We start from the raw sequence: 12417 nt of genomic DNA, 5'->3' as shown, positions 1-12417 counted from the left end.
GCTGGTTCCTTGACCTTGGTGCAAGAAAACATTTGATAAATCTCCTGTAAGCAGTATCATCAAACAGCAGCATCTCCTGTAAGGGCCTTTCTTTTTCTTTGTTTTATCCCTCCACCCTTTCTCTTTCTTCCACTGTCCATCTTGACATCAACGTTAATTGACTTTCGCTCTACTGTATCTCTCCCGAGTCCCTCACTACCTGCCTCACTGCCTGGCTGTTATTCTGCATGAGTGCCATCTGCCATTCCATTCGCCGCCTCCACTGTCAATCAGTTGTATCGCCTGGTCCCGCCTCCACCAATCACAAGCGGCAGCACGGCTCCATTGTGTGCGTGTGATCCGAGGGAGAGAGTCAGATAGTTCTCCAACTCTGTCGCAGACAGTGAAATCCTGGTTGTTCCCCACCCACCTAGGTTATCTAACCATCGCGCCGCGCTGCCACCACAACTAGAAACAATGGCCTGGCCAGGCCAGGCCACCGGGAAAACTCCCGTGCTCCCGATGGCCAGTCCGGGCCTGGCCTTTCATAAGACCCAAGGTCGCTTTACATAGGGGGAAAAAACAAACAAAAATAACAAACATGGAGGATAGACACATTCAAAGTGGGAAATTAGGGGTTAAAGGCCAAGTTGAAGAGGTGGGTTTTGAGGAGTTTTTTTGAATGAGTCCAGAGTTGGGGTGTTGCGGAGTTCTGCTGGGAGGGAGTTCCAGAGGGTGGGAGCTGCCATACTGAAAGCTCTGTCCCCAAAGGTCCGCAGTCTGGTACGGGGAATGGAGAGCTGACCAGTGTCTGAGGATCGCAGGGACCGTGACTGAGTGAGGGGGTGGAGGAGGTCAGTGAGGTACTGAGGTGCCAGAGCATGAAGGGATTTAAGTGAGCAGGAGGGTTTTGTAGGTGATGCGGGATTTGATGGGGAGTCAGTGGAGGTGGATGAGGGTGGGGGTGATGTGCTGCAATGGGAGTGGGAGATAGGCCACTTACAATGGGAGTGGCCTATCAGAATGGGAGTGGCCTATCACAATGGGAGTGGCCTATCACATAAAGGTTGCAACTATTGCGCTTGTTAATTATGTATTTCATTTCTACAGCACTTTTTCTGGTACCCAAACATGAATCAAACCTACAACCCTGGCAGTGTTATTGCCATGCTCAAAGTGCTAAGCACTCAGGAACCACACAGGAACACGATGCAAGATTGGAGTCTTCTACATTGGAAAATGTCACCATCTGCACCAGATCAATCATAGAAGATTTAAAGTTGACCTTGATTTATTATTCATTCCATGAACGGAGATGTCATTTCTCTGTGATACAATACAACATCACTGTATTACCTTGAGAGTTATCATCATATTACTGGACCATGAAGAGACCAGGAGACCAAAGAGGAGAACTTTCACAGTAGCTCTGTGAGCTGCGCTCAGAACTCACAAAGCCGCTGAACTTTATTTCTTACAAATGTTTTAACCACATATATATACATGCTGGTATGTTTTTACCTCCACATTCCAATACTTGATTTATGTGTTATTAAAAAGTAACAAAAAAAGTTTTGTTTTTCTTTTGGCTGAGACGGTCGACATCGTGTCAGATCCTTGTAAACACTAGGGGTGTAACAGTACACAAAAACCACGGTTCGGTACGTACCTCGGTTTTGAAGTCACGGTTCGGTACGGGTTTTCGGTACAATGGGGGAAAGTTTGGCTTTCCATGTTCCACTCAGGGGTGATGTAGTGTGCAGTAACTAATTGTACTTGTAGGGCTGTCAACGAATATTCTATATTGAAATTAATAATCGACTTGTAAAGAAAAGAAAAAAGAATTATTATTATTATTAGATTGTGAAAAAAACAGCCCCCGGTGGGCGTTTAACATACCATTGTATTCGTTAGGTACACACTACAGCCGTTCGGTACGGTACAGTACACACTGAAACTGTTCGGTTCGGTACGGATACGTGTACCTTTACACCCCTAGTAAACACTCTCAATGACACATAATATTCACGAAGCTTCCCAGAGTACGAGTGCCGACCTGGGGTCAGTGTTCCGGGAACACTTGTCTTTGTGACCGTATTCAAAGTGAACGACCGGAGCTGACTCTAGATCAGCCCTCTTGAGTTGCTGTGGTGAATATAGACCATGTATTGTACTTTGAATGGCACACAGTGTGAAAGATGGATGGGTGCCGCAACCTGACAGCAAGGAGTTTCACTGGGAGAAGATAACGTGTGCGGAGGTTCACGCTATTTCCCCCAGATCCCCTCCCTGCTGAACAGGCGCCCCGACCGACCAGTAGGAGTGTAGGAGTCGCTGTTTGCAATGACCAGGACGCGTGAATATTAAAGGCAACCAACTTGTGTTCAGCTTTTCTCTGATTGGCCACGACCCCCCGCCCCCTTTTGCCGCAAACGCGGCAGGCAAGCGGCAGCGGTCCCAAATGAAATCCATCAGTGGAGGAAGCGGCAGCGGTCCCAAATGAAATCCATCAGTGGAGGCTGCATCAGTGGAGGACGCAGGCTGCTGACTGATTATGAAATGAATGAATGAAGCACGGAGCATAATGTATAATGTTATTTCGTGGCGTTTGTAACGTCATAACATCAGTGGAGGACGCAGGCTGCTGACTGATTATGAAATTAATTAATGAAGCGCGGAGCATAATGTATAATTGAAGCGCGGAGCATTTCGTAACGTCATAACATCAGTGGAGGCTGCTGACTGAACTAGAAACTGTACGCTGTAACGTTATTATGTTATTTCGCGTTTTTAACAACCAACTACCAGATTCACTCGTCACTGTACATCACTTCTGAAGTATAAACAAACTATACTGCTGTGACGATTTTGAATATCTTAACATGTATTTATGCCCATACAATTTTTTAGATGAATGATTGTGGATATAATATAGAAAACACATCATTATGATATTGTCAGATGGTGTTGTCAGATGTGTAGAATTCACCTACTTACAATTATTTTCATATAAAATACAATGGTGAGTGAGAAATGTATCTCCAGTGATAAAACCCAGTGCTCTATGATACACAGCGTGGATGGGCTTTCAGAGGGAGAGGCATGCATGTACATAATTTCACCATAATCAAGAGCATCCCTTGAACCAGAGTGAGCAGAGTTGGTCTGTCTCGGCACTCCACCAGACTCTCCGTCTGCCGCGTCTCTCTCTGTTACTGACAACACACAGCGCGGATAAGGGCGTGTGCTAGGGCGGTCACGTGGCCGTGTGGCCAATCAGAGAAACGCTGAACGAAAAGCTGAACACAAGTTGGTTGCCTTTAATATTCACGTCTCCTAGAGACACCCCTCCTCACTGCCAGCTAGAAGACATGTGTCCTAGAGACAGGCCTCCTCAATGCCAGCTAGAAGACATAGTGGGGCCCTGGCATTGTTGTTGATGGGACCTTGTTAAATAAAGACATTTGAACATTACAAGTTATTGAGTAATTATGGAGCTTTGCAGACTACACCGGGTATTGACCCTGCTGCCCCCACTCTGTCAAGCACAAGAGGACTGACAGGGAGACATGAGCAATCAAAAGCTGATTATCTTCTCAGGCAAGACAATCACTGACAGTTGACGACAAATACTCTTACTGTGGCCAGTAAGAGCCCATGCAATCCCTGTCAGCCAAGGTGAGAACCTCTTTTTCCCTCAAAGGAGACACAGGCACAGGCACAAAACACCAGTTATACAGAACACCATCATGACACAGTTACCACTTCCTGTGGTACACGGCGGGACAGGAAGTAGAACAAGCAGGCAACTGGAGGGAAAACACAGTGGTCATGTGGAGGGTGTGGGGTATGAGACATACACAGAGAGATCAGTCTGCTTGATCTGTTCATAGTGTGGGTAAAACATGCCACTGTGCGTGCATTATACCCGATACTGGGCTCCCATGACGAACTGCGGAAAACGGGCCTCTAAACATTTCTCCCTCCTGGCAAGCAGCAAGAAAATGTCATAAAGTTTTCAAAAAATTTCTTGTTTTTTCTGTGAATAAATTATCTATATAATGCAAATATAAAGATAACAATATATATAAGCGGTTACTGACAAAACATATTGCCAACAGTATATTTGTTGCATTCTTTTTTTCCCCCAGAAAAATAGGCGAAAGTCTATCAGCACATTAGATCACATCGTTTTGAGTTAAAGGGGAACTCCAACATTTTGGGAAATTAGCTTATTTAACATCTTCCCTGGAGTTAGACAAGAAGATACATACCTTTTTTGTCTCTGTGCGTGCATTTTAGCTTTGGGAATAGACGCTCCGTTAGCATAGCTTAGCTTCATCACTGGAAGTGAGGCAGGACAGTAGCCTTACAGTGCCTTACAGTGTATTGCAAGGTCTGACATTGACCAAATTCGATATGCATGACCTTGGTGGGCTCTAGGTCAACTCCTGAAAAGGGGGTCAATGTCAGACCTTGCAATCAAAAGTTAGGGGGCGCACTGAAATTATGGCAAGGGTTATTAGCCCCCTAACTTTTGATTGCAAAGTCTGACATTGACCCCCTTTTCAGGAGTTGACCTAGAGCCCACCAAGGTCATGCATATCAAGTTTGGTCAATGTCAGACCTTGCAATACACTGTAAGGCACTGTAAGGCTACTGTCCTGCCTCACTTCCAGTGATGAAGCTAAGCTATGCTAACGGAGCGTCTATTCCCAAAGCTAAAATGCACGCACAGAGACAAAAAAGGTATGTATCTTCTTGTCTAACTCCAGGGAAGATGTTAAATAAGCTAATTTCCCAAAATGTTGGAGTTCCCCTTTAAGCAACCCTTCCATAAGCAACCTTTCCATAAGCAACCTTTCCATAAGGAACCTTTCCATAAACAACCTTTCTATAAACAACCTTTCTATAAGCACCTTTTCTATAAACAACCTTTCTAAAAACAACCTTTCTATCAACCTTTCTATAAACAACCTTTCTATAAGCAACCTTTCTATAAACAACCTTTCTATAAACAACCTTTCTATAAACATGTATGCCTTGTCTCCATTAGCTATGTTCAGCCTGACTGGGGCTAGCCATGATCTAGCACGGTATGGTATGGTTGGGTTTGTTTCTCCATTAGCTATGTTCAGCCTGACTGGGGCTAGCCATGATCTAGCACGGTATGGTATGGTTGGGTTTGTTTCTCCATTAGCTATGTTCAGCCTGGCTGGGGCTAGCCATGATCTAGCACGGTATGGTATGGTTGGGTTTGTTTCTCCATTAGCTATGTTCAGCCTGGCTGGGGCTAGCCATGATCTAGCACGGTATGGTATGAAATTTGCAGAACGGACCAGTACAACTCTCACATGGTTAGGTAGCTGGGAGTGGGAGGAGCTTGTGTGTGCATGTGTGTGTGTGTGAGAAATGGGTCAGAAGGTAGACTCTGATGCATCAATATCAACATATCCTTTCATTAAAGTACGGTGACCCCCCCCCCCCCCCCTCCTTTATACATCCACTGAAAAGGGGCATAGGCCGATCCACGGAGCATGGGCCTCGCCTGGCAGTTTGAGTCATGCTCCCAGGGGTGGGTCCTCTCACGTCCTCAGCTTGAGGATGACGGTGGCCAGGATGAGGAAGAACGTGTTCCATCCCAGTGTGACGGCGAAGCCTCTCCACACCATCATCCGAGACAGACCCCAGCCTGAGGGACAGACGTCAGCAAAGAGGGAGACAGACATCAGCAGAGACTTTAGTTTCTAGCATCCTGAACTAGTGATAGATGATGCTGTATCTAGCTAGGCCTAGTTACATACAAACAAACAAACAAACAAACAAACAAACAGAGAAACTAAACGTTACCATCTGTTAAAGCAACATGCTGAATGTTCTCATCGCCGTTTCTATAACATTTATGGCTGGACCTGCGATGTGTGCATCTGCTCGTTGTGTTTGTGGTTGTTTGTTGGCCTATAAATACTCCCTCTAATGCCTGCGGTTGAATACAGTACAGTACAAGACTAGGCTGCAGCCCAAGTCAATTGAAAGAAATAATGTTTTTTTTATATGCAGCACACAAGCTAGTCTGTGGATACGCAGCCTCCGAGATGGTAGATAGCTTCCTGTCAGTCTGTGGATATGCAGCCAACTTATCACATCCCGACTGGACTACTACAACAGCATTCTTTATGGCACATCCACCAAAATCCTCAATAAACTACAATACGTCATCAATTGGTCTCTAACTTTTTTGGATGTCATTTATATGGAGATCTCTACTGCCCAGGTGATAGGGGTTGGGCAGTCCAGCATTGAACTATGGGCCTCAGCGGCCGAGGAAGTAAAGGCCTTGATCTAGCGGCGAAGCGGGGTCGGGGTGCTGATCCTGGGGGGTCCGGGGGTCCTGGGGTGGGAATGGGGGAGGAATTGTCTTTTGTGGTGTCTGTGATAATATAATTAGATTTTTATGTTTTGTATTTATTCTTTTAGTTATTTCTATTGTCATTATTGTTATTATTATTACTATTATTGAAAGAAAAGACCACATCACCCCATCCTCCACGATCTCCACTGGCTCCCCATCATGTATTCAGGATTCAGTTCAAAATTCTACTCATCACCTTCAAAGCCCTCAACAACCTGGCCCTCTCTGACCTCCTTCTCCACCACATGCCTACCCGCTGCCTCAGGTCCGCAGATGCTAACCTCCTCCAACCCATCAGAACAAAGCTCCGGACCTGGGGCGACAGGGCCTTCGCTGCAGCTGCCCCCACCCTTTGGAATGCCCTTTCCGTCATGCAGACACTCTTTCATCATTAAAAAAAAGCCCTCAAAACACACCTTTTTACCCTTGCTTTCAACCCCCCTTTTTTTTTCTCTCTACTAAAACTGTATTGTATTGTATTGTATTGTTTGTTTTGTAAAGTGTCTTTGAGCATTCGGAAAAGCGTTATATAAATCCAATGTATTATTATTATTATTATTATAGACAGTAGATAGCTTCTTGTCAGTCTGTGGATACGCAGCCATCTAGAGAGTAGATAGCTTCCTGTCAGTCTGTGGATATGCAGCCTCGGAGATGGTACAGTAGATAGCTTCCTGGCAGTCTGTGGATATGCAGCCATCTAGACAGTAGATAGCTTCCTGTCAGTCTATGGATATGATGCCTCCGAGATGGTAGATAGCTTCCCGTCAGTCTGTGGATAAGCAGCCTCCGAGATGTCCCTATGCTATACTTGCTGTTACTAACTATACTATACAACAATCACAACAAGTTTTTCTTAAAGTGTCCTTTTCCTTCCTTTAAAGTGTCCTTTCTTGTGTGTTTAAAGTGACCTGTGGTGCGTTTGTGTGTGTGAGAGTGCAGAACGTTGTGTTGTGTGTGTGTATGTGTGTGTTCATGTGTGCTTGTATGTGGAGAGATCAATGTTCATTGTTCTGATGGCCTGAAGGAAGAAGCTGAGCCTTAGCCTCTCTGTTCTTGTTGCGTGTATACGGAGGCACTTGCCTGACCGCAGCAGCTTGAACAGGCTATTATTGGGGTGGTGAGGGTCCTTCATTATTCTACAGGCTCTGGATTTGCACCTCCTATTGTATAAGTCCTGCAGGGGTGGTAGTGCAATACCCGTAGTCCATTCTGCTGAGCGCACCACTCTCTGTAGGGCCTTCCTATCCTGGGCTGTGCTGTTTCCAAACCAGGCAGTGATGTTCCCAGTCAGGATGCTCTCTACAGCCCCGGAATAGAAGGAGTGGAGTATCTTCCCTGATACTCTGAACTTCCTTAATTGTCTCAGGTGGTAGAGGCGCTGTTTCGCCTTTTTTACCACAGTGTCTATGTGAGTTGACCATGTCAGGTCCTCTGTGATGTGGACTCCCAGGTACTTAAAACTGCTCACCCTGTCTACGATAGCCCCATTTATCCACAGTGGCTTGTGTGTCCCCTGCTGTATTCTCCTAAAATCCACGATCAGCTCCTTGGTTTTACCAATTGAAGGAATCTATGTTTTTCAATGTGTATATAATGCATGTATTGGTGGGTGACAGCATCTACTCAGACGGATCTATAGATCTTAAAAGTAGCCGGCAGCCAGTGTGTGTCTCCACGGTAGCAAGCAGGGTGTGTAAATGCCAAGGTCGTCAGCAGGTTTGTAGCACTGAGAGCAGGCAGGTTTGGTCAGAGAGAACTAGGGGGATAGTTTGACATCGATAGAACCATGCTAAAGGTGAAGAGCAGTTGCCATGGCAGCGCGTCACATAGCAACGAGAAAAGGGGGCAGGCCCCCATTGCTAGGGAGAAGACGTTATGATGCGAGTTTCTTCCGGGATAAGTTAGATTAAGACACGAAGCAGACGCGAGCAGATGCGTTGACAGAGACTTTTAAACGAGGAGGAATGGAGTGCCACGACATCACTGGCTTCGGCTGACAGGGAAGGCCTTTGGACAGCTAGGCCGCACGACCACCGAGCGGGGTGACAGGAGAGAGATCGTTAAATAATGAATTTAGTTCCCTCTAAGGCTTTTCAAGGACAATACAGAACTGTTTATGGAATAAACAAAAATTTTCCAAGAAAGGTACCACGTCTGCCAGTGTCGAATTCTTATGATTACGGATTGCATTAAGGGGGATGACAAAGTTGTACAGCCAGTATGAGAAGGTCGACTTCAGAGAGAGAAATAAACACAACGCAGAAACTTCACGAACACAGATGACAAGGTGATACTGGCTGATTACAGAAACATCTAACACAATGTTCAGGAGTAGGCTGTTATCCCGGCACCAACGTGCCAGTACATCAACCTCCTCCCGGTAGGCCTTCTCGTCATTGTTAGAGATCAGCCCCACCACCACCGTGTTGTCAGCAATGGAGTTGGAGCTGAACCTGGCCACACAGTCATGTGTGTACAGTGAATACAGCAGGGGTCTTAGAACACAGCCCTGGGGGGACCCGATACTCAGGGTGATTGTGCTGGAGGTATGACCCCCCACCCTGACCGCATGGGGCCTGTAGATAGCTTCCTGTCAATCTGTGGATATGCAGCCATCTAGACAGTAGATAGCTTCCTGTCAGTCTGTGTATATGCAGCCTCCGAGATGGTAGATAGCTTCCTGTCAGTTTGTGGATACGCAGCCTTCTAGACGGTAGATAGCTTCCTGTCAGTCTGTGGATATGCAGCCTCCTAGCCGGTAGATTAGCTTGTGTTCTCAAGTTTCTTTATTAGTTGACATACAGAAGTACAGACTACTTTTATATAAAATGCTTCTTTCTGTTATGCTCCAGAGATTGTGCTAGATAAAAATAGATAAGTATAAAATAAGTATAGTAAGTATAAAATAGAAGTCAAGTACGTAGACCAGGGGTGGGCAATTATTTTTCCCAGGGGGCCAAATGAGCAACTGAAAATATTTTGGAGGGCCGGGCCAAAATTCCAAACTCAATTATGCATAATATATTTTATTTCTATATAAAAAGCAGTAAATGGCATTGTTTTGACCGCTGGTAAGAGTGTATGTTATTATTTGGCAATTAAAAGGTGAGGTTAGCTTTCAAAAATATAATTTATTCAAATAGAATTTCCAAAATGATAAATAATAATAATGATAAACAAGATGTGAAACATTTAACTTATTTTCAGTCACATTAATAACAAAGGGCATTTTGAGTTTATATACTATTGAAACAAGGATTTTCTTAGATTTCTAAAGACATCACATCATCTTTGTAGCTAAAATAAACAAGACATGTCACTGAACTGTGTAACTGTGTAAGTCAAGTCAAGTCAAGTCAAGAGTTTTAATTGTCACGGCATACAGGTATACAATGAAATGCGGGTGGTCTTGCCCGCAACGATGTGCAATACAGTGGTACAACATATAATAGAATCAAAAAATGAAAAAACAACATTGTGCAGTAAACAGGTAACAGGTAACATGGAGTGACATCTCGGTATCTGTACATAGTTATTTACAGAGCATATGGGACATGCTAGTTAGCTTTGGTAGTGCAATACACTGTTCCTGTTATTCTAATTTAAAGTGTCCTTTCCTTTGGCCATAAGTGTGCGTGTGTGCGACATGAGTAAAGAAAAGTGTCCCAGTTTTGTAGCCTTTTTGACTTTACATTTAATGTTTTCAGAACTGTGCAAAAAAAAGATCATGTGTCCCATTTCACTTGTTATATTTCCACATTTTAGTGTTCTTCAGTTCTTTTTTTTTACTGTGCAGAAAAAAGAAAGGGATCAAGTGTCCCATTTCACTTGTTATATTCCCACATTTTAGTGTTCTTCAGTTCTTTTTTTCATTCAGTGTGAGAAATCCAGTCTCTTTTGAGCTTTAACAAGTCCATCAAAGTCAGGTTGAATGTCTGAGGTGGAGATGCGAAGCACAGCTGACATGTTCATCAGTGAGAGAGGATCTGTACCTGGATTTGGTAAACTTCATGACTGAGAATGTCTGTTCACATATGTAGGTAGATCCAAAGAGAACCAACATCTTCTGAGCATGTCTCCCCATGTTTGGAAAGTTCTCCTCCTTGAGAGCAGAGTAGAACTCTAGCAGTGATGCTGATTTAAAGTGCTCTTTCAGTAGTGAATCAGACTGCAGGTCAATGAGTTCAAGCTGAACATCAGTGGGTGCACTATCAACACTGCAGGTAAAGGGAGAGGAAACCAGCTGCATTTCATCCTCAACCTTTTTAAAATCTTAAACGCCTTGAAAATTCATCATGCAGTTCTCCTCTCCTAACATGGATGAGTACCTGTGCCGGTGATCATCTGATGGTTTGACTTCTTTCAGGGTTTTCATGTGTTCGAGATTGTTGCTGCCTAGTTGCCTTGAAATGAATTGCAACTTTGTCATGAAGGCTTTCACATGGCTATGCATTTCATGAGCAAAAATGACCTTGCCCTGCAGTTGTGTGCTCAGTAGGGATGGGTACCGTTCACATTTGAACCGATACGGTACCGGTACCTGTGAATCGATACCGATACCCAACGGTAAATTTTTTCTGTACTTTAGTCTCTAAAAATGTAATCAGACTTTTTTTTTATATGGTCCATTTGCATGTTCTTAGTATCTGTTTCTAGGGACATATGGATATCAGGGAATGTATTCCCAGTGTCAGAAATACTGTGTCTGTTACTAGGCTTGAGTAAATTGTAATGAACCAAATGAGAATATCAATAAATTTTTTTTTATCTTTGACTGTGAATAACACTATGCTCAAATTGACCAGACCTGAAAAATCTAAGCAAATTAATAGATGGAAGATGATTAAACAGAAGGTTTTGTAGATACAGTACTGAATTCTGCCATCCGGACACATGCAATTTGAAATATGATTATAGAATATAGAATATCAGGGGGCGACTACGTGGTGCAGTGGGCAAGGCGCTCACCACGAATACTGGAGACTGGGCTCGAACAGGAATGCCTCCCTGTTCGAGCCCAGCTCTCCACATTGCTTTCAGTTTAGCTGGTCGTCCGCACTAATACACATTGGCAGTATTAGGGGGAGGGAAACTGATGGGTGGGGATCGGGCGTTGTGGACAGCGACTCCTACAGATCGGTTGGTGCGCCTGCGCAGTAGAATCAGGAAGCGACGGGGGCGGGGCCCCTCCAAAGCCCAGACCCCTGACCCCTGACCTCGAGTATCGGAGGGGACTCGTGCTATGTATGACTTAGTCCACATTGCAGCCGGCTTGTGGGAGGCATGAAACAGCGTTCAAAGACAGGGGATGGTTGAATTGGACGATACGAAAATTGGGATGGGAGAAAAATGGGAGAAAAAGTGGATAAAAAAAAATGAATATAGAATATCAGGCATAAAATGGTTACACGATTAAAATGCGATTAATTCGATTAATTAATTACAAATCCTGTAATTAATTAGATTAATTTTTTTAATCGCCTGACAGCACTAATTATACATATATACAATATACAATGCAGAGTAGAAAAGTAACTGAGTTACAATACAATATACTATACAGTACAATGCAGAAATGGGATGAGGTACAATTTACAGTAAGGTGTAATGAGGTATGGGTTGTAGTGCAAATTCTTTACCAATAAATATAAAGTGTGTTTACAGACGCAGCGCTCAAAAATCAAACCAATTCTGCTGCTTGTCTGCTGCTTGTTGCTGCTTGTGTGCCACTTAAGTCTACTCAGGTGTTAATTTTCCGGGGGTGTTGGCTGGGGGAACAAAGGGAGAGTAGTTAACGTAAGTGCTTCCCCAGGGAGGGGGTCGGGGGCTACTGCCCTCAGACCCCCAAAATAATTTTTATATGGGCAGTCTGACTTGGGGTACTGACCATATATTAGTGTTGCAATGCATGATAAGTAAACAGTGAAAAAAGCTAAGAAATCTGATGGGGCTGGGACATTTGGGACGAATAAAAATGTAAGATGAAAATCTGCCCAGCCTGTGGGAGGAAGTGGAGGTGTGAA

At 44.2% G+C, this 12417-nt stretch overlaps 1 protein-coding gene across 1 annotated transcript in view; it reads right to left on the bottom strand.

The window, feature by feature from the left end:
- Window positions 1–5564: 5564 nt before the first annotated feature.
- Window positions 5565–12417, bottom strand: part of abch1 (ATP-binding cassette, sub-family H, member 1) — a gene marked incomplete at both ends in the record, with an annotated part of 152615 nt that continues 145762 nt past the window's right edge. Inside the window, one exon of the mRNA XM_084321942.1 lies at window positions 5565–5671. Within this exon, the coding sequence (XP_084178068.1) occupies window positions 5565–5671 (107 nt within the window). The remainder of the gene's footprint in view (window positions 5672–12417) is intronic.

Source organism: Notolepis coatsorum, assembly GCF_963971535.1.
Source record: "Notolepis coatsorum genome assembly, chromosome: 9".
Lineage (NCBI taxonomy): Eukaryota > Metazoa > Chordata > Actinopteri > Aulopiformes > Paralepididae > Notolepis > Notolepis coatsorum.
Note: the sequence above shows the minus strand (reverse complement) of the source record. Positions and strands in the feature narration are given on the sequence as shown.